Below are 19502 nucleotides of genomic sequence, written 5' to 3'. Positions count from 1 at the left end.
AAATGTGGAAAGCCCGGTGTACCTCATAGAATCAATGAAACATAGTGTCGTTGGTCTGGGAGGCTCTGAGAGAGTGTTGTTTTCCTCTGAGCCCGTTCTTCAGGGCTGAGGATCTTCCCACAGCACCGTATGGACGCTCAAGGGCTTGTGCGCTGGACTGGCAGGGTTCAAAGCCAGGGGGTGGGGGAAGGGAGGGCCAGGCAACGGAGTCATATGCAGGGAGGGCGAAAGAAGACCATACTGTGGCCGTGCTGGGCTGCAGGTGGAAAGCGTCCATCTCTGGACAGAGAAACAGGTCTTCCTGTGAAGGACACTTGTCGGAGAGGTTCACGGAGCAGTCACCTAACCGTCGCTTCAGTGCTGAATGGCAATGAGCCCACCGACAGCTCACCTTCCCCGCCCCCACCCCAACCCACCCCATCCACTGTTGATTTGCGCCACACCTCACTTTGAGACCACAGACTGCACTTGTTACCTTTTGCCTTTTCCTCAGGGTCCAGTTCTTCCAGAGCAAAAGCTGGATCTGTCTCACAAAGCCCATGCTGGTGACCTCACGAACAGGGGATCCCCTCGGAGCCCCCCGTCGGCGGAGGGACAGCGACGGTCGTAAATGGCGCTCGGGGCACCTCTGGCCCGGGCGCGCGGGCTGCCGTGTCCTTCTCGGGGGGGATTAAAGGCTAGTTTCCCCCTGCCAAGCATAATCCCTTCTAATTCACGTAAGCCCTTTGTTGAGGAAAGCAGGCCGCCACTCTGTTGGCTCCTTTAAGAAGGAAGAGAAAGAGAAAGCTGAAGACCCGAGTGGCTGGGCATTTGGCAAAGGGAGGCGGGGGCATTTCAGGGGGAACCAGAGGGAAGCAGGAGCCCCCGTACACACGGACAGAAGCTACGAGAAATTCGAGGCGTGCGGGGACCCTAGCTTCAGTGGGTCCCCCGGGCAAAGGCACCCAGGCGAGGAGCAGAGCTCGGGCTGAAATCACGCTTGCTTCTGCCCACTGACCCCGGGGCCCTGCTAGAGGACTGCAGCCAAGAAAAAGGAGCGCCTTTTTCTTTTCACAGAGGGGCCTTCTGCTCGCCAAACGCCGAACGATGCAAGTGTGAGGTCGCCTCCACCCAGGGCCGCGCCATAGGGGCTGGCGGAGCCCAGAGGCTGCGAACCCCACCACGGGAGAAATCCGATCTGCAGTAAAAGGGAATGAAGGGAATGCACAGAGAGGCCGAGGCCGAGGGGCGTGAGTCCCAGCGACGGCCCTGTCCCTGTTTCCGGCCGTCCTTGGGACACAGCTGCTGCCCTCTGTGTGGCAGGTTTAAAACTCATCAGTCATCATGCATTGTTAGCTGGGACTAAACCTCTTTCTAATTGATCCAAACGTGGAGAATATCAACTGATTCTCCAAACACTTTGGTGGCCAGTGAGTCAAGAGGGGTATTGATATTTGTTCCTAGTTTTGAACCAACTTTCTGTTTAAAATTTATTTACCATTCCCTGTTATAAGAATTCTCTCTAAAGAGCCTCAAAGTGAAACTATAAACACATTTTCCCCTTTGTTTTTAAAAGTGGAAGCAACACCACATAGTTTATCATCAGAGAGAAATGACGACTATTTCAAAACCATTTGGCACTGAGTAGAGGAATTTCTCCACAGAAATAATCTCGAAAAGTCCCATATTTAAAAATATCTTTGGAGGAGAAAAAATTGGAAATCATGAGAATTGAGGTAGTGCATGTTTCCCTACCTCCTCAGGATAGCATAAAATTAATATCTATTTTTATGAAGTACTAATTGCTAGATTTAAATTTATATTTTTCCTGAGAATGATTATACTAAAAAAAAAGTTTCTGAATTACTAAGCAATAGCAAAATGCACAAAAAATTTCTTTACAGACTTGATGTGAGTGTAACCCCAGACCTTTGCTCTTACCTAAAATATCTACAGTTTGATTTCATGTATTCCTCGATCTTGACTCTTATTTGACATGGTGTCAATAGTGAGTCTCGGGGTTTGGAGCTATTGTATGTTGCTTTGACGTGGCCACTCACGGCAGCAAAAAAGCCATGCCCATCTTCTCCTTTGCCTTGCTAGAAACATTTACACAGTGTTATAAAAGAGGTCCAGGTCCCATCACTACTGTGGAGTAGAAATTAAGACCAAGTTAATAGAATGTAAGCATTCAGTGGTATTATGGAATCGTTGGCTCCATACACTGAGAAATAAATTATATTTTATTAATTTAATCTCTCCTCTGAGAATCTTGCACATAGCTGGCACTAATTTAACCTTTCCTGTAAGAATTTAGGACTTCAGGTTGTTATTATTGTTCGGCTGGTGTACAGATACTAAATTTTAGCGTATGAAAATAGTACTATTTGAAAACATGTTCACCTGGAACATTTCCGCAGGCTTTCTTTCTTACTTAGTGAGAGGAGAGAGACACTGCTCTCATGCCTAAGCAATCTTTGCCTCCAAAATATTCCAGAGCCACTCTGAGGGACCACAGAGAGAGAAAGGTCTAGAATGGAAATCTAGGGAGCTCACCGTTTAAGAACAGGCACCTGAGTATTTTATCACAGCATGCCTTCTAATAGTAAAATGTGGAAACTCCCCAAATGTCCATCACAGCAGAACAGATACATGAATTGTGAGGTATTCTCTCCGTCAAAGCTCCTATAGCAGTAAGCATGAACAAACTATACCTGCAAAAATATGGCTAATTCTCCTATCCACAATGCTGAGGAAAAAACAAACACCTGACACAAAGCATTTGTAGTCCACATTTATATGAATTTCAAGCACAGGCAAAACACATCTCTGACATTCAGAGTCAAGATGGTGGTTACGCTTTGGGAGGGCAGGTGGCTTTAAGCAGGTGCAAGGGGTATTTCTGGTGGTGCTGGAAACTTTTTCTTTTGATCTGAGCGCCAGGTACTTGGGTGTGTTCAGCTGGCGAAAATCAGTCTGTAAACTCAGGATTTGTACACTTCTCTGTATGTCTGTCATACTTTAAAAATCATCGTTTTTCAAAGAGCAGTTGAAGGACCAGAACTCAGTGAAGGAGCCTGAGCTAGATGAACTAGAGATGACGGGGAAAGGTCTGGAAAGAGGGGTGCCCTGGCAGCCACAGAAAGGAAGAACTGTTCCTCAGTACCAAATGGCTCGAGGAGAGCGGGTAGCATAAAGCCCACTGGCTTCGATGACTGACCCCTGTGAGAATGGCTTGAAGGAGGCAGAACCCAGAAGCAGAGAGCTGAAGAGTGAGGCGGGAGCAGGCAGCTGCCGACACGTAGCTTGACTGTGCAGGCAGATGTTGGAAACGGGAGCCAGGGGGAGCATCAGGTCAACCAGGTCTCCGTTTCCCTGAAGACAGGAGAGATTGTTTGGCCATGTTAGTGTGTGGGAAAGAGCCAGTTGAAAGAAAGATGCTAAAGTTAGTGGGGGATGATTGATGGGGTCCCCAGGAAGGGGCGGGGGTGGAATTAGCCTTGGGCAGGGGAAGGGGCACTCTGCATTCCATGGACACCGCAGGGAAGGAGGCCAGGGAGGTGCAGGTGCAGACTGACTCAGGAAGCCAAGGCTGGGAGACAGGGGAGCTCACCCTAGCGGCTCCGGTCTTCACTGGGGCATAGGAAGAATAAAGAGAGTGAGTGAGACAATGTGAAAATATTCGGTGACTAAGAAATTGTCAATTTATAGAGAGGGTATATAATGGGAGAGTAACTTATAGACAATGGGTAGAGCTCTCAGGAGCCAAATTAGTTGTGGATAACCCCCCTCCCACCACAGACAACCCCCTCGCACACCTGCTCTTCTATTTATCTAATTAGTTGGCAAATCACAGGTAGAATCTCGTTATTCGGTTCAGCTTAACAGTTTAAACCAACAATCAGCATCAACAGAAATGTTTTCTGGAGCTTCTTTTCCCAGTTAGAGTTAATTCTGCTCCAGGTGAGCTGGTCCCTTTCAAACGTCTGCTGTTTTCAAAGGAAGACAAGGTCCTAGTTTCTGGATGTCACCCTCTACCTCACCTAGGCTGCACCCCATAAGGCCCCCCGTTGGTTTCCCTGTATTTCTCTCTTTCCTGGATACCCGGCCCAGCTCACATCTCTGGAGTTGGTTCCACTTTTTTCTTATTCTTTAGACTGAATGAAGTGTCTACGGACACCCCCACCTCCAAAGGCAGATGACTTTGGAGAAATGATTCATATGGAAACTAAAGATCTAGCACTGTATTTGTGGAAACTAAAGATCTAGCAATGTATTTGTGTAAACCATCTTGCCTTGTACCTTTGGAAAGGCTTTGCGGGCTTCGGGAGGTAGGGGAGGGGAGCAGTGCGCACACCCCCGTGGGAAGAACACAGCGCTAGCAGCAATCGAAGTCAAGCCCTTACCGAAAGTGAGGAGGCCAATTGCTATTCCAAGCACATTTTATACACTTGCTTCCAAAGCTGCTTAGAGTTTTGCTGACTTGATGTTCAGAAAACCCACCAGAGCCCAGAGATTTTACATTTTTCTGGGTATTAAGTGCAAAATACTTAGCAGATAACGGAGTTTTGGGGGATGCCGGCGAGTGTTTCCTAGCAGACCATTAGTCTGGGCTGTCATCACAGGAGCTATGGCTGGGTTTTGAGCCGCGGGCGGTGCACAGCGTCTGAGGACACCTGAGTAACCTCCCTCCCGGGGCCAGGCCTGCCACTCTCTGATCTTGGGGCATCGTGAGCTCAGCTGCAAGACCCAGGCATTCCAAAGGACTCTGGCTAGCGGCAAGCGACGCAACCAAATGACAAACTTAAAGAACAGAGGAAAAGAGCCACTTGGGGGCCAAAAATAATTTTTGCACCCGGGACGCGGACTAATTCAGAACAAGTTCTTTGTGGCGATCCATTTAAAAAGCTATGTCACGGCAAGAGTCCGGGTACCTGTGAGGAAGGTGCGTGCCTCCTCACAAGGCTAAGGAGGAGCTGGCGCCCGCCCTGAGGAACTGGCCATCAGGAGGTTGGCGATGGCAATCTCTGCAGACCCGGGCCACACGCCTTTGCGTAACTTTCAACGACAGGTGCAGAGCCCGCCGCCTGGGCAACCTGGCAACAGGCGAACGAGCTGCAGGCGCTCCCTTCCATTCACCGGCTAAGTGGCAACGCCAGGCAAGGACCAAAGGCCACGTAGTCCCGCAGTTGCTGTTTGACCTTGAGCCTGGCGGAAATAGAAGGAAAATGGCAATTACGCTGGCAGTATTCTGTGAGGTGGGAGAAGCCGCGTGGGAAAATACTTGACATGGATCTTGTCTGCTCAGCCCGACAAGGAAATCTTGTGGTTTGTTGTCGGATTCCTTCAGCTAAATTTGTCAGAGGGGGGCGATAAAACCCCCCTCTTGGGTGAGGAAATCTCTCCCTTCAGACGGTGCCCTGTCGCTCCCCTCCTCAATGACTCATAGCACCCCTGGCTCTCTGCTTCCCTCTCTCTCTGCGCCTTCGGGCCGGGTGAGGAGGAGCGGTGGGAAGTGGGAACGGTGGGAACACTGCTCCGGGGTTCTAGGGCGCACGGAGAGCCGTGGCCGCGCTGGGGACCAAGCAGCCCCCCTTAGCAACCCTCCCGGGGGCCCCGTCCCCACAGCTTCATCAAAGTCTGCTTCTCTTTACTCCTTAATGAAATGAAATTCTTGAAAAAGCGCTAGGCCTTGGTATCACTCCATAAAGAGCTGAGCGCGACTACTGTGATAGGTTGCCATGACATGGTCTTTGCAACCAGACAGGACTGGGCTCAGGTCCCGGATCTGCCCCTTAGCTGTGGACTGCCGGCGAATCACCAGGCCGGCCTAGGTTTTAAAAACCCGGATGTTGCCATCAGGAGGATGAGAGGAAATGTCCGCGCTAAGCTTCCCGAGAAAAATGCATGAAGGCTTTTTTCTTAATAAATGATGCTTCTTTATTTTTCTCTCAGCCACTGTTTAAATAATTAGGTTATATCTGGAGAAAGATAGGACGTGGTCCACTGAAGTTCCTTAACAGGCAAAACTGTTTTGCCTCTTTAAGAGGCCACATCAGGTCAATATTGGTTTCTCAAGGCCTGGAGAAGCCATCTTAAGTGAGAGTCCTTTCATTAAAGACAAAGCAAACCTTGCAGTAAAATAGTTACCACTGGCTTCCAACTTTCAGCAGCTAAATTGCAGCTAGAGAATGGTAAACACTCAGGGCCTAAACTGAAGAATTAATCCCAGCAGGGCTGTTAAAACCTTTTCCAGAGCACTTAGGCTTTCTCTCGGAAACGTGTTGGATCAGGACTTTGAGGGTATCAAAAGCACATTTTTAAACTCGACTCATGCTCTGTGTAGAAGGTGCATCTGGTTTTGGATCCCCTCGGTAATGCAGGGTAAAAAGCCTATTTCTTAGAGAAGGAATAAAGCAGCCCTTGGGCTCGAATTTCCTTCTGTATGGAGTGCATTGGGCCCAGAGCAGGGGAGGTGGGCGCAGGGTGAGCTCTGGGAAGAATGTCCAGGGGCCTTGTTACCGTTAGTATGATGGAAGGTGAACATGTGAAGAGATCAATAGAGATCAAGCAGAGAGAACTCCTCCAGGAGAAGTCTGTTTCCAAATGCAGCAAGCCTTGTCAATGCTTCCTAAAGGTACCTGCCTTCCACCTTGGCCACGTTTGCTAGATCCAGGTGACACCTGTGCTTAATAATACTTAGTCAACTTTAAATTGACTCACTTTTCGTGCTTAGCTGAATCCTCAGCAACAATCAGGGAAATCACAGGTTTTGTATATTTTTTTAGAGTACTTGAGAGCATAGAACTATTAAAATACATTTTTCACACTCCTCTGAAAATAATCCTGTGTCCCACCAGTAGGTACACTATGCTTTGAAAGACACTTCTTTAGATGAGCAAATACATCGTGAGAGAAGCGACTGTTACAGGCAGGAGGTTAATGATTATTTTTCTGTACTACTTACCAAACCTCCCAATCTCTTTCTGGTTGAAGAGATTCTTAATAAAGCCTTCCCTTTTCTTTAGTATCTATAAATGCGTTCATGTTACATCTCACTTGAGCCTTACAACACACGGTGAGGTGGGCTGGATATATGGTAGGACTCTACTCATGGAAGAAATCAAGGCTCAGGGTTTAAATTCCTTACTCACAGACACACAGCTAGTCAGTACTAAGGCAGGAGGAAGAGCCTAAGCTTTCTGACTCTTCATTGGAGTCCTTAGTTATATCTACTATATACTACTATCTATATAACTACTCCTTAGTTATATCCACTTCTCCTTAGCAAATCATGGTGGACAGGGGCCAGGTGTGTGTGTGTGGGGGGCATGTTTACACTATTCTCACCATCATGCACCAATTTCAAAGACAGGATCTTAAGTCAAGGCCAGATTGACACAGAGACAGGACTTCTCTTCTAATTCAGTGGAAAACGGTATGGCTTCCGTTCTCTTCAAGATTTTGGTGGTTAAGGATATGTGCCTCTGAGTCAGACACACTTGGGTTTGAAACTCCATTCCACTGCCTAATAGTGTATGACCCTGGGAAAGTTTGTAAAAGTTTAATTTTGACGAGTTTCATCATCTGTAAAGTGGGAATAATAATACTCAATGCACAGGGCTGTCAGTGATAGTGGCTGTTGAGAACATCTACCTCACAGGGCCATGATTAAATGAGATAATCTGGGGCGCCTGGGTGGCTCAGTTGGTTAAGTGACTGCCTTCGGCTCAGGTCATGATCCTGGAGTCCTGGGATCGAGTCCCGCATCGGGCTCCCTGCTCGGCGGGGAGTCTGCTTCTCCCTCTGACCCTCCCCACTCTCATGCTCTCTCTATCTCATTCTCTCTCTCAAATAAATAAATAAAATCTTTAAAAAAAATGAGATAATCTGAAAAAAGAGCTTATCACTGTACTGGGCCTAAAGGGAATATTAAGTGGTGGAGTTAAGGATAGAAAGAAATGTCAGAAATGTCTACTGTTGACACCCTGGCTACCTAACATTTTGAAATCAGTGATGGACATGATTGAACTTTAATAATGGAGGCCATCTTCATACATAGGAAGATAAACCTGTGATAAAGGGGATGTCCATTTAAACATTTACCATTTCCCCTCAAAGCTGTCAAAGTGCACTCTCCTTTCCCTTGCCTCATTTCTGTGACCCAGTGACCACTGCCATCCCTCCAAATACCTTCGCGGCTGCAAAGATATTTCACATTTTTATAGGGCTTAAAAATGTGCACTGACTCAGGTATACCAACTCACCCTTCCCAGCTGCCCTGTGATGCAGATACCATTCTCATTTCACGGATGAGAAAATGCACTCAGAAAGGTTGCATGACCTGCCAAGGTCACACAGCGTGTAAATAGAAAAGTTGGGACGGAAACACAGACCTTCTCATTCTTTCCAACCACGTGAGTCTCCAACAAAGCAGGAAATAAATACATGGTTGAATCTTCCTTTGACTTGCATCTCCTCTTCCTGGTACAGAATGTCATAAGCTTCTGCAAAAAGTTACCCAGTGCACTGGGGAGCGGGAAGCATCCCCTCTTTGCTTGACATCGATGCAGGAAGCTGTCCTTAGCTCCGACCTGGACTGCCATTGGCAGGTCATGGTCTTATCCCTTTTATTGAAACAGGGAATTCAGGCCACTGGAAGTGAGCATTTTCTAAAAAGGAAAACTGAGTCATTTGTTTTTCGCTGATTTCCATTCTAACCTCCTTCTGCGTTGATAGATGGCAAATAGCTCCCAGACCTTGTGGTGACTCATCCACACATTGGCAGCTTGTCCGAGGTTCCAATTCAGTTTCAGGATACTAATTTCCTATTTCCTCCCCATTTCAGAAGGCATCACGATAGACTTTATCTACCACTGTAAGCATGCAAAAGGAGGAAAAGATGGGTTGGTTTTACAAACTGCTGTGCTCTTTCAGTCGTGAATATGAGACCTCGGACTGAGATCCTATGGGTAAATATATCACCGCCATCTTTTTCAAAGGTCAAGTAGCCCTTTCCAAAGGGCCCTGGGTCCTAGACTTCACTACACCTTTGAGAAAGAGTAAGGGAAACCAAGATGGGAGAGCGAGGGAGAGAGGAGGTAAATGAGGAGAAAAGAGCAGATGGGGGAAGGGTGTTACTTTAGGTCCATGTCCCAATACCTCAGCCCAGAGTAGGGAAGATCTGTGATATGGAAGCCAATGGGAAAGGTCCTTCTCCTCTCTCCTCTCCTCCCACAAAGACCTTACAGCCTGAACCACCATTTGAGTTGAGCATTTTTGCGACACTGTTTACCAACTTGCCGCCCAGGACAGAGAACTGTTATGTTGTCAGATGACTTAGCAGTATTCTCTCATGATATGATGAGTTCTATTTGAAGTTGTTTTAGTGGAGTCTATATTTTATTTTCATTCAGATTAAAGGGTAGAACTTGTAAAAACGTTCCCAATAGCTTTTGTAAGAGTTTAATTCATTGGGTTTGAAAACCTTGGCTCTGAGACTGAATTTCAACCAGGAATAAATGTCTCCAAGGGGCAGATGAGGTTCTTTGGTGTATAAAAACACTTGTTAGAAAACAGGTTAGAAAAACAGTTTAATACACAGTTTAATACGCCTAGGTTGTGAAGCCCTTCCATAAGTTTCCTTCAGATACTGGAAGTGAAAAACAAAAGGAAACAAAGCACAACCCACTACAGTCTTCCTGTAGGCGTCACTTCCCCTGTATCAGGATCACTGTGAAGCATGCAGATCCCCAGGCTTTGTTTGTGGTTGAGCCACTTGAACATCTCTGGGGGTGAGGTCTAGGAATCTGTAGGTTTAATGAGCTTTCCAGGCGATTCTGATGCACTTAGCATTTGTGAAGCACCATGGAGATCAGAAAGACAGGCCATTCTTCCACTGGGGGACCAGGGCTGCCTTCAGGCCCCGTTGTCTAAGTCCAGTTAATTCTCGCAGGTTTAGGATTGCTACAAATGAACTGCTGTTGTAGGAGCCACCAAGGGTGGAACTGATTTACACCAAGAAGATATAACACTGACTTCCATTACATCACTGGTAAATCTTTGGGAATTTTTTTTTTTTTTAAGATTTATTTATTTGCGGGGGGGTGGGGTGGGGTGAGGAGGGGCAGAGGGAGAGAGAATCTGAAGCAGACTCCGCACTGGGATCATGCCCGACAGACAGCTCAAGCTCACGACCCTGAGATCACCACTTGAGCCAAAATCAAGCGTCAGACACTTAACCAACTGCACCACCCAGGAGCCCCAGTCTCTGGGAATTTTAGCTTACTGGATCATATAACTCAACTCTGGGATATTATATATGAACCTCTTATTGGAATGGATGGTTATTTATCCATCTTTAAGTCAAGGAGAAGAACTCCATATATATAAAGGTTGTTTTATGACAACAGAGGCCTATTCTTTCTGCTATCTTAGCAACCAGAATCTTTTAATTAAAACTTTATTTTTATTTTTTTTATTTATTTTTATTTTTTTATTCTTATGTTAATCCCCATACATTACATCATTAGTTTTAGATGAAGTGTTCCATGATTCATTGTTTGTGCATAACACCCAGTACTCCATGCAGAATGTGCCCTCCTCAATACCCACCACCAGGCTAACCCATCCTCCCACCCCCCTCCCCTCTAGAACCCTGTTTGTTTTTCAGAGTCCATCATCTCTCATGGTTCGTCTACCCCTCCGATTTACCCCGCTTCATTCTTCCCCTCCCGCTACCTTCTTCTTCTTCTTTTTTTTTTTTTTAACATATATTGCATTATTTGTTTCAGAGGTACAGAGCTGAGATTCAACAGTCTTGCACAATTCACAGCGCTTACCAGAGCACATACCCTCCCCAGTGTGTATCACGCAGTCACCCCATCCCTCCCACCCCACCCCCCACTCCAGCAATCCTCAGTTTGTTTCCTGTGATTAGGAATTCCTCATATCAGTGAGACATGTATATGATACATGTCTTTCTCTGTTTGACTTATTTCACTCAACATAATATCCTCCAGTTCTATCCACGTCGTTGCAAATGGCAAGATCTCATTCCTTTTGATGGCTGCATAATATTCCATTGTATATATATACCACATCTTCTTTATCCATTCATCTGTCGATGGACATCTTGGCTCTTTCTACAGTTTGGCTATTGTGGACATTGCTGCTATAAACATCGGGGTGCACGTACCCCTTCAGATCCCTACTTTTGTATCTTTGGGGTAAATACCCAGTAGTGCAATTGCTGGATCATATGGTAGCTCTATTTTCAACTTTTTGAGGAACCTCCATACAGTTTTCCAGAGTGGCTGCACCAGCTTCCATTCCTACCAACAGTGTAGGAGGGTTCCCCTTTCTCCGCATCCTCGCCAACATCTGTCGTTTCCTGACTTGTTAATTTTAGCCATTCTGACTGGTGTGAGGTGGTATCTCATTGAGGTTTTGATTTGGATTTCCCTGATGCCGAGCCATATTGAGCACTTTTTCATGTGTCTGTTGGCCATTTGGATGTCTTCTTTGGAAAAATGTCTGTTCATGTCTTCTGCCCATTTCTTGATTGGATTCTTTGTTCTTTGGGTGTTGAGTTTGATGAGTTCTTTATAGATTTTGGATACTAGCCCTTTGTCTGATATGTCATTTGCAAATATCTTCTCCCATTCTGTCGGTTGTCTTTTGGTTTTGTTGACTGTTTCCTTTGCTTTGCAAAAGCTTTTTATCTTGATGAAGTCCCAATAGTTCATTTTTGCCCTTGCTTCCCTTGCCTTTGGTGATGTTTCTAGGAAGAAGTTGCTTCGGCTGAGGTCAAAGAGGTTGCTGCCTGTGTTCTCCTTTAGGATTTTGATGGACTCCTGTCTCACATTGAGGTCTTTCAACCATTTGGAGTCTATTTTTGTGTGTGGTATAAGGAAATGGTCCAGTTTCATTCTTCTGCATGTGGCTATCCAATTTTCCCAACACCATTTGTTGAAGAGACTGTCTTTGTTCCACTGGACATTCTTTCCTGCTTTGTCAAAGATGAGTTGACCATAGAGTTGAGGGTCCATTTCTGGGCTCTCTATTCTGTTCCATTGATCTATGTGTCTGTTTTTGTGCCAGTACCATACTGTCTTGATGATTACAGCTTTGTAATAGAGCTTGAAGTCTGGAATTGTGATGCCACCGGCTTTGCTTTTCTTTTTCAACATTCCTCTGGCTATGCGGGGTCTTTTCTGGTTCCATATAAATTTTAGGATTATTTGTTCCATTTCTTTGAAAAAAGTGGATGGTATTTTGATGGGGATTGCATTGAATGTGTAGATTGCTCTAGGTAGCATTGACATCTTCACAATATTTGTTCTTCCAATCCATGAGCATGGAACGTTTTTCCATTTCTTTGTGTCTTCCTCAATTTCTTTCATGAGTATTTTATAGTTTTCTGAGTACAGATCCTTTGCCTCTTTGGTTAGATTTATTCCTAGGTATCTTATGGTTTTGGGTGCAATTGTAAATGGGATCGACTCCTTAATTTCTCTTCCTTCTGTCTTGTTGTTGGTGTATAGGAATGCCACTGACTTCTGTGCATTGATTTTATATCCTGTCACTTTACTGAATTCCTGTATGAGTTCTAGCAGTTTTGGGGTGGAGTCTTTGGGTTTTCCACATAAAGTATCATATCATCTGCAAAGAGTGAGAGTTTGACTTCTTTGCCAATTTGGATGCCTTTGATTTCTTTTTGTTGTCTGATTGCTGTGGCTAGGACTTCCAATACTATGTTGAATAGCAGTGGTGATAGTGGACATCCCTGCCGCATTCCTGACCTTAGGGGGAAAGCTCTCAGTTTTTCCCCATTGAGAATGATATTCGCTGTAGGTTTTTCATAGATGGCTTTTATGATATTGAGGTATGTACCCTCGATCCCTATACTCTGAAGAGTTTTGATCAAGAAAGGATGCTGTACTTTGTCAAAAGCTTTTTCTGCATCTATTGAGAGGATCATATGATTCTTGTTCTTTCTTTTGTTAATGTATTGTATCACATTGATTGATTTGTGGATGTTGAACCAACCTTGCAGCCCAGGGATAAATCCTACTTGGTCATGGTGAATAATCCTTTTAATGTACTGTTGGATCCTATTGGCTAGTATTTTGGTGAGAATTTTTGCATCCATGTTCATCAGGGATATTGGTCTGTAATTCTCCTTTTTGATGGGGTCTTTGTCTGGTTTTGGGATCAAGGTAATGCTGGCCTCATAAAATGAGTTCGGAAGTTTTCCTTCGATTTCTATTTTTTGGAACAGTTTCAGAAGAATAGGTATTAATTCTTCTTTAAATGTTTGGTAGAATTCCCCTGGGAAGCCATCTGGCCCTGGGCTTTTGTTTTTTGGGAGATTTTTGATGACTGCTTCAATTTCCTTAGTGGTTATAGGTCTGTTCAGGTTTTCTATTTCATCCTGGTTCAGTTTTGGTAGTTGATACATCTCTAGGAATGCATCCATTTCTTCCAGGTTATCTAATTTGCTGGCATAGAGTGGCTCATAATATGTTCTTATAATTGTTTGTATTTCTTTGGTGTTGGTTGTGATCTCTCCTTTCATTCATGATTTTGTTGATTTGGGTCATTTCTCTTCTCTTTTTGATAAGTCTGGCCAGGGGTTTATCAATCTTGTTAATTCTTTTAAAGAACCAGCTCCTAGTTTTGTTGATCTGTTCTACTGTTCTTTTAGTTTCTATTTCATTGATTTCTGCTCTGATCTTTATTATTTCTCTTCTCCTACTGGGTTTAGGCTTTATTTGCTGTTCTTTCTCCAGCTCCTTTAGGTGTAGGGTTAGGTTGTGTACTTGAGACCTTTCTTGCTTCTTGAGAAAGGCTTGTATTGCTATATACTTTCCTCTTAGGACTGCCTTTGCTGCATCCCAAAGATTTTGAATAGTTGTGTTTTCATTTTCATTGGTTTCCATGTATTTTTAAAATTCTTCTTTAATTTCCTGGTTGTCCCATTCATTCTTCAGTAGGATGCTCTATAGCCTCCATGTATTTGAGTTCTTTCCGACTTTCCTCTTGTGATTGAGTTCTAGTTTCAAAGCATTGTGGTCTGAAAATAGGCAGGGAATGATCCCAATCTTTTGGTACCAGTTGAGACCTGATTTATGACCTAGGATGTGATCTATTCTGGAGAATGTTCCATGGGCACTAGAGAAGAATGTGTATTCCGTTGCTTTGGGGTGGAATGTTCTGAATAGGTCTGTGAAGTCCATTTGGTCCAGTGTGTCATTTAAAGTCTTTATTTCCTTGTTGATCTTTTGCTTAGACGATCTGTCCATTTCAGTGAGGGGGGTGTTAAAGTCCCCCACTATTATTGTATTGTTGTCGATGTGTTTCTTTGCTTTTGTTATTAATTGCCTTATATAATTGGCTGTTCCCATGTTAGGGGCATAGATATTTACAACTGTTAGATCTTCTTGTTGGATAGATCCTTTAAGTATGATATAGTGTCCTTCTTCATCTCTTGTTACAGTCTTTGGTTTAAAATCTAATTTGTCTGATATAAGGATTGCCACCCCAGCTTTCTTTTGATGTCCATTAGCATGGTAAATGGTTTTCCACCCCCTCACTTTCAATCTGGGGGTGTCTTTGGTTCTAAAATGAATCTCTTGCAGACAGCATATCGATGGGTCTTGTTTTTTAATCCAGTCTGATAGCCTGTGTCTTTTGATTGGGGCATTGAGCCCATTTACATTCAGGGTAACTATTGAAAGATAGGAATTTAGTGCCATTGTATTGCCTGTAAGGTGACTGTTACCATATATTGTCTGTGTTCCTTTCTGGTCTATGTTGCTTTTAGGGTCTCTCTTTGCTTAGAGGACCCCTCTCAAGATTTCTTGTAGGGCTGGTTTTGTGTTTGCAAATTCCTTTAGTTTTTGTTTGTCCTGGAAGCTTTTTTTCTCTCCTTCAATTTTCAATGACAGCCTAGCTGGATAGAGTATTCTTGGCTGCATATTTTTCTCATTTAGTGCTCTGAATATATCCTGCCAGTCCTTTCTGGCCTGCCAGGTCTCTGTGGATAGGTCTGTTGCCAATCTAATGTTTCTACCCTTGTAGGTTACATATCTCTTCTCCCGAGCTGCTTTCAGGATTTTCTCTTTGTCTATGAGACTCGTAAGCTTTACTATTAGATGTCGGGGTGTTGACCTATTTTTATTGATTTTGAGAGGGGTTCTCTGTGCTTCCTGGATTTTCATGCCTGTTTCCTTTCCCAAATTAGGGAAGTTCTCTGCTATAATTTGCTCCATTATACCTTCTGCCCCTCTCTCTCTTTCTTCTTCTTCTGGGATCCCAATTATTCTAATGTTGTTTCATCTTATGGTATTGCTTATCTCTCGAATTCTACCCTCGTGATCCAGTAGTTGTTTATCTCTCTTTTTCTCAGCTTCTTTATTTTCCATCATTTCATCTTCTATATTACTGATTCTCTCTTCTGCCTCATTTATTCTAGCAGTTAAAACTTTTTTTTTTTAAGTAATCTCTACACCCAACGCAAGGCTCGAACTCACAACCCTACATTGAGAACCGCACACTCCACCGACTGAGCCAGCCAGGTGCCCCACAAAAAATTTTTTAATTACAGAAGAGGTTGTGCCTGTTGGGTTAAATCAGTAATCAGGTGACACAAATGAGGCAAGTGCGGCTGTGGCTTTGTCCACATTCTAGTTCCTTCCAGTCACTGGACTTAAGCAAGGACTGCCAATGCCTCTCAAGTGAGGCTCCCTCTCAAACCAGTTCACCAAATTACAGAACCAGTTTTTGAGGGTTGTCTATGTGCCAGGCCAGTATGCTGGGTACTATGGATAGAATTAGATATAATATTAAAAAGAGGGCCTCTCAACTCTTAGCTGGGCATCAGAATTACTGGTAAAGCTTTTTCAAAATATTGCAGAATGGGTCCACCCCACATCTGTTGAATCGGAACCTTTGGGGGCAACATCCATGTTGGAATGCACAAACCGCCCCAAGTGGGCTTAATGCAAGGCTCAAGGCCTTGGTGCTAAATCAAGGCCACGGCTCAACACCATGGTGCTAAAAACCGTACCTTCTGAAAATTTTTAGTCTACAATGGATGATACTGATATAAATACATCTGGCAGGGGACATGTATTAAGAACACGTTATAGACAAAACACAGTAATGAAAGATGACATTAAATCCAACATGGAAACAAACGCATAGATGGAAGGATAAATGCAGAATTGGCAGTGGTTAGGGAAAGCACAGATAGATTTCTGGGCAGAGTCTATCCCCTCTGGTTGATGGGAGGAGCAACAGACTCTGCTGTTGGTTTTTTTGGAGTTTCAAATTAAAAACTTAGAGTCAAAAACTGGTTCTAGTTTAAAAGGCAATGCTTTCACTTTTTCATAATTCTGATGTATTGGAAGTTATATAAAAATCACACAAAGGAACTATCCAGAGTGTCTAAAATTTGTATTGAAATTATACGGCCTTTAATTTTTATTGTAGGGTAGAGCTACAAACAGCTGAGTTCTGCATAATATGTTGTCCAGGAAAAAGGAAAGACTAAAACAAATATGCTGTGAACATGTATGAACACATATTACATCTGTATTTAAACGAAATCCAGGCTGTCGTATAGTCGTAAGAAATCAAAGCTTTGTAGTCTCGCTAACGAGAGGTTCTCTGAAGGGCATTCTGTGGAATGCATTTCTCTTGGCGGTTGCTCCAGGGGACCCAATTCAATTCTAAGCAGATTTCTATAATCCTTAGCTCTAACTGGGTCAGCGTCATCTGATTTTAAGTATTATTACAGGAGACATATGCACAATGATTACTGAAATAGCTACAACCACCTTGTCTGGGGAGTTGCTTTTTCTTTGAAAATGCTCAAAAGACCCAAATCACATACGTGGACAAGTCTCTGGTGGGACCACCACTATGATAGGGGCAGGAACCAACTGAGGTTGCCCTCAGAAGATAAACATGCTGAAACTTCCACTGAGGTGTTTTTTTGTTTGCTTGTTTGTTTGTTTGTTTAATGGGCTGCTTAGGAAAAATGCTTAATTAGCTTACCTTATTCTCTGTATTGGTTCAGGAAGATTCTGTTGGGTAATTTGAGGACATGGACTTGACGAGAATTTTCAAAGTTGGGAGGCTAAACATTTTGTTTTTGAATCAGAAAATCTAAACAAGGGTGCTTGGGTGGCTCAGTCAGTTAGGCTTCTGCCTTCGGCTCAGGTCATGATCCCAGGGTCTTGGGATCGAGTTCCGCATCGGGCTCCCTGCTCAGTGGGGAGTCTGCTTCTCCCTCTCTCTCTGCCTCTCTCTCTCTGTCTCTCATGAATAAATAAATAATCTTAAAAAAAAAAAATCTAAACAAAACAGCCAATTGTGTCCCTTACCAGAGACAATTATCAACAGGTGGGTCAGTGATCCCCCTTCAAGATAGCTGTTAGGTACTACTCATTAACTTAGGGTCCGTTTCCTATACCGAATCATCTTACCGGATTCTCTTACTCTTTGTCCTTTGTCAGTGATTCTCTTTGAAGTTTTAATTTACAATCAGATTTCATCCACAAATACTGATCATTCTATCTTGTCCTTGCTGAATTTTTTACCTCTACATTCTTTCTCTTGCTTAATTGTATCCGCCAATATTTCTAGTACAATGTTCAATGGTAAACAGTAGTAGTGACAGGTATTCTTATTATGTTTCTATGGGGACACCTTTGGTGTTGTTCGTCCATTAAGTATGATGCAGACATTTAGGCTGCCACCCTACCCCAACCTCAAATACAATTACGTGAATAGATTCTGTTACAGGACCAAGCATACCTTCCTGAAATAAACTCCAGAGTTCACAAACGTTAAGAGGCAATCTATTGGCTGGGCTGAAGGAAGCCATAGTACCATTCTTCAAGTAAATGAGCTACAGAAGAGAGGGTCTTATTCTGTTTGCTTTTGAGGTCTCTAGATTGAAAATTCATCACAGGAAACATGCTTTATCCATCTCCGTATCCCTAAATATGCATTACCCGAATGTGCACCATAAGAAGTATCTTTAAATGCCCTCCCCTCTTTGTAATAGTCTTCAAGTCCTGAAGCCAGATTACCTAGAATTCCCCAACCCCGCAGATACCGGTTTTCACGCACCCACACAGTTCCCTAGCCACAAGGGCTGCTGGTAGTCAGTGGGCTTCTAAGCTCAACACCATTGTTCTTTTCCATCAGGCAGATCGCCCTGCCCATTTGTAATAAGTTGCCTTCCAGCTAGTGATTTCCACAATAGAAAAAGCAGTATCTCTTCTTCTTCAATGGCCTTCAGAAGCTGGCAAGTGTCAACAGGCTGAGGATTCTAAGTAGGATGAGATGCCAGGGACCCCGAAGGCAGGATTTCCCTGCTTGTCTCAGATTATACAGGTTAGGGTGCTGGGAGTGGATAGGAAGACCAGGCAAGAAGGAAGGAATGTCAGCAAGGAATGATTCTCTCATTGCCATTTACCAGTGAGAGGAGACAAAGATGTCCATTTACTAGGTAATTCCATTATATTCTCTGGCTTGCTTGTACTGACATGCTAGAAGACATGTGAAGGTATACTGAAGTACAGAAATACTCACATCTATTATTTAATGGTAAGATTAAGAGCCCTGAGATCCGAAAGGGTACGTGCACCCAATGTTTATAGCAGCAATGTCCACAATAGCCAAACTGTGGAAAGAGCCAAGATGTCCATCGACAGATGAATGGATAAAGAAGATATGGTATATATATACAATGGAATATTATGCAGCCATCAAAAGGAATGAGATCTTGCCATTTGCAATGACGTGGATAGAACTGGAGGGTATTATGTTGAGCGAAATAAGTCAGAGAAAGACATGTATCATATGACCTCACTGATATGAGTAATTCCTAATCACAGGAAACAAACTGAGGATTGCTGGAGTGGGGGGTGGGGTGGGAGGGATGGGGTGACTGCGTGATACACACTGGGGAGGGTATGTGCTCTGGTAAGCACTGTGAATTGTGCAAGACTGTCGAATCTCAGCTCTGTACCTCTGAAACAAATAATGCAATATAAAGAAAAAAAAAAAGAAGAAGGTAGCAGGAGGGGAAGAATGAAGGGGGGTAAATCGGAGGGGTAGACGAACCATGAGAGACGATGGACTCTGAAAAACAAACTGAGGGGTTCTAGAGGGGAGGGGGGTGGGAGGATGGGTTAGCCTGGTGGTGGGTATTGAGGAGGGCACATTCTGCATGGAGCACTGGGTGTTATGCACAAACAATGAATCATGGAACACTACATCTAAAACTAATGATGTAATGTATGGGGATTAACATAAGAATAAAAAAATTAAAAAAAAAAAAAAGATTAAGAGCCCTGACTTTGTAATCTCACAATTCTATGCGTGAGTCCTGGCTCTGTCAGTTACTGGTTGTGTGATCTTGGGCAAATGTCTTTTTTTTTTTTTTAAAGATTTTATTTATTTATTTGAGAGAGAGAGCATGAGCAGGGGGAAGAGACAGACGG

The 19502-nt window shown here is 43.9% G+C and overlaps 1 protein-coding gene across 1 annotated transcript in view; it reads right to left on the bottom strand.

Annotated features, from left to right (window-relative positions):
- The window catches only part of ABCA4 (ATP binding cassette subfamily A member 4), a 134988-nt gene extending 133048 nt beyond the window's left edge, over nt 1-1940 (bottom strand). Inside the window, exons 1-2 of the mRNA XM_035017997.1 lie at nt 1921-1940; nt 476-760 (exon numbers count right to left, since the gene is read on the bottom strand). Coding sequence (XP_034873888.1) covers nt 476-541 — 66 coding nt within the window. The 5' untranslated portion in view covers nt 542-760; nt 1921-1940. The remainder of the gene's footprint in view (nt 1-475; nt 761-1920) is intronic.
- Nucleotides 1941-19502: the final 17562 nt, after the last annotated feature.

This window comes from Mirounga leonina, unplaced genomic scaffold, assembly GCF_011800145.1.
Source record: "Mirounga leonina isolate KUSES-001 unplaced genomic scaffold, KU_Mleo_1.0 Mir_173, whole genome shotgun sequence".
In the NCBI taxonomy this organism is placed as follows: Eukaryota; Metazoa; Chordata; class Mammalia; order Carnivora; family Phocidae; genus Mirounga; species Mirounga leonina.
Note: the sequence above shows the minus strand (reverse complement) of the source record. Positions and strands in the feature narration are given on the sequence as shown.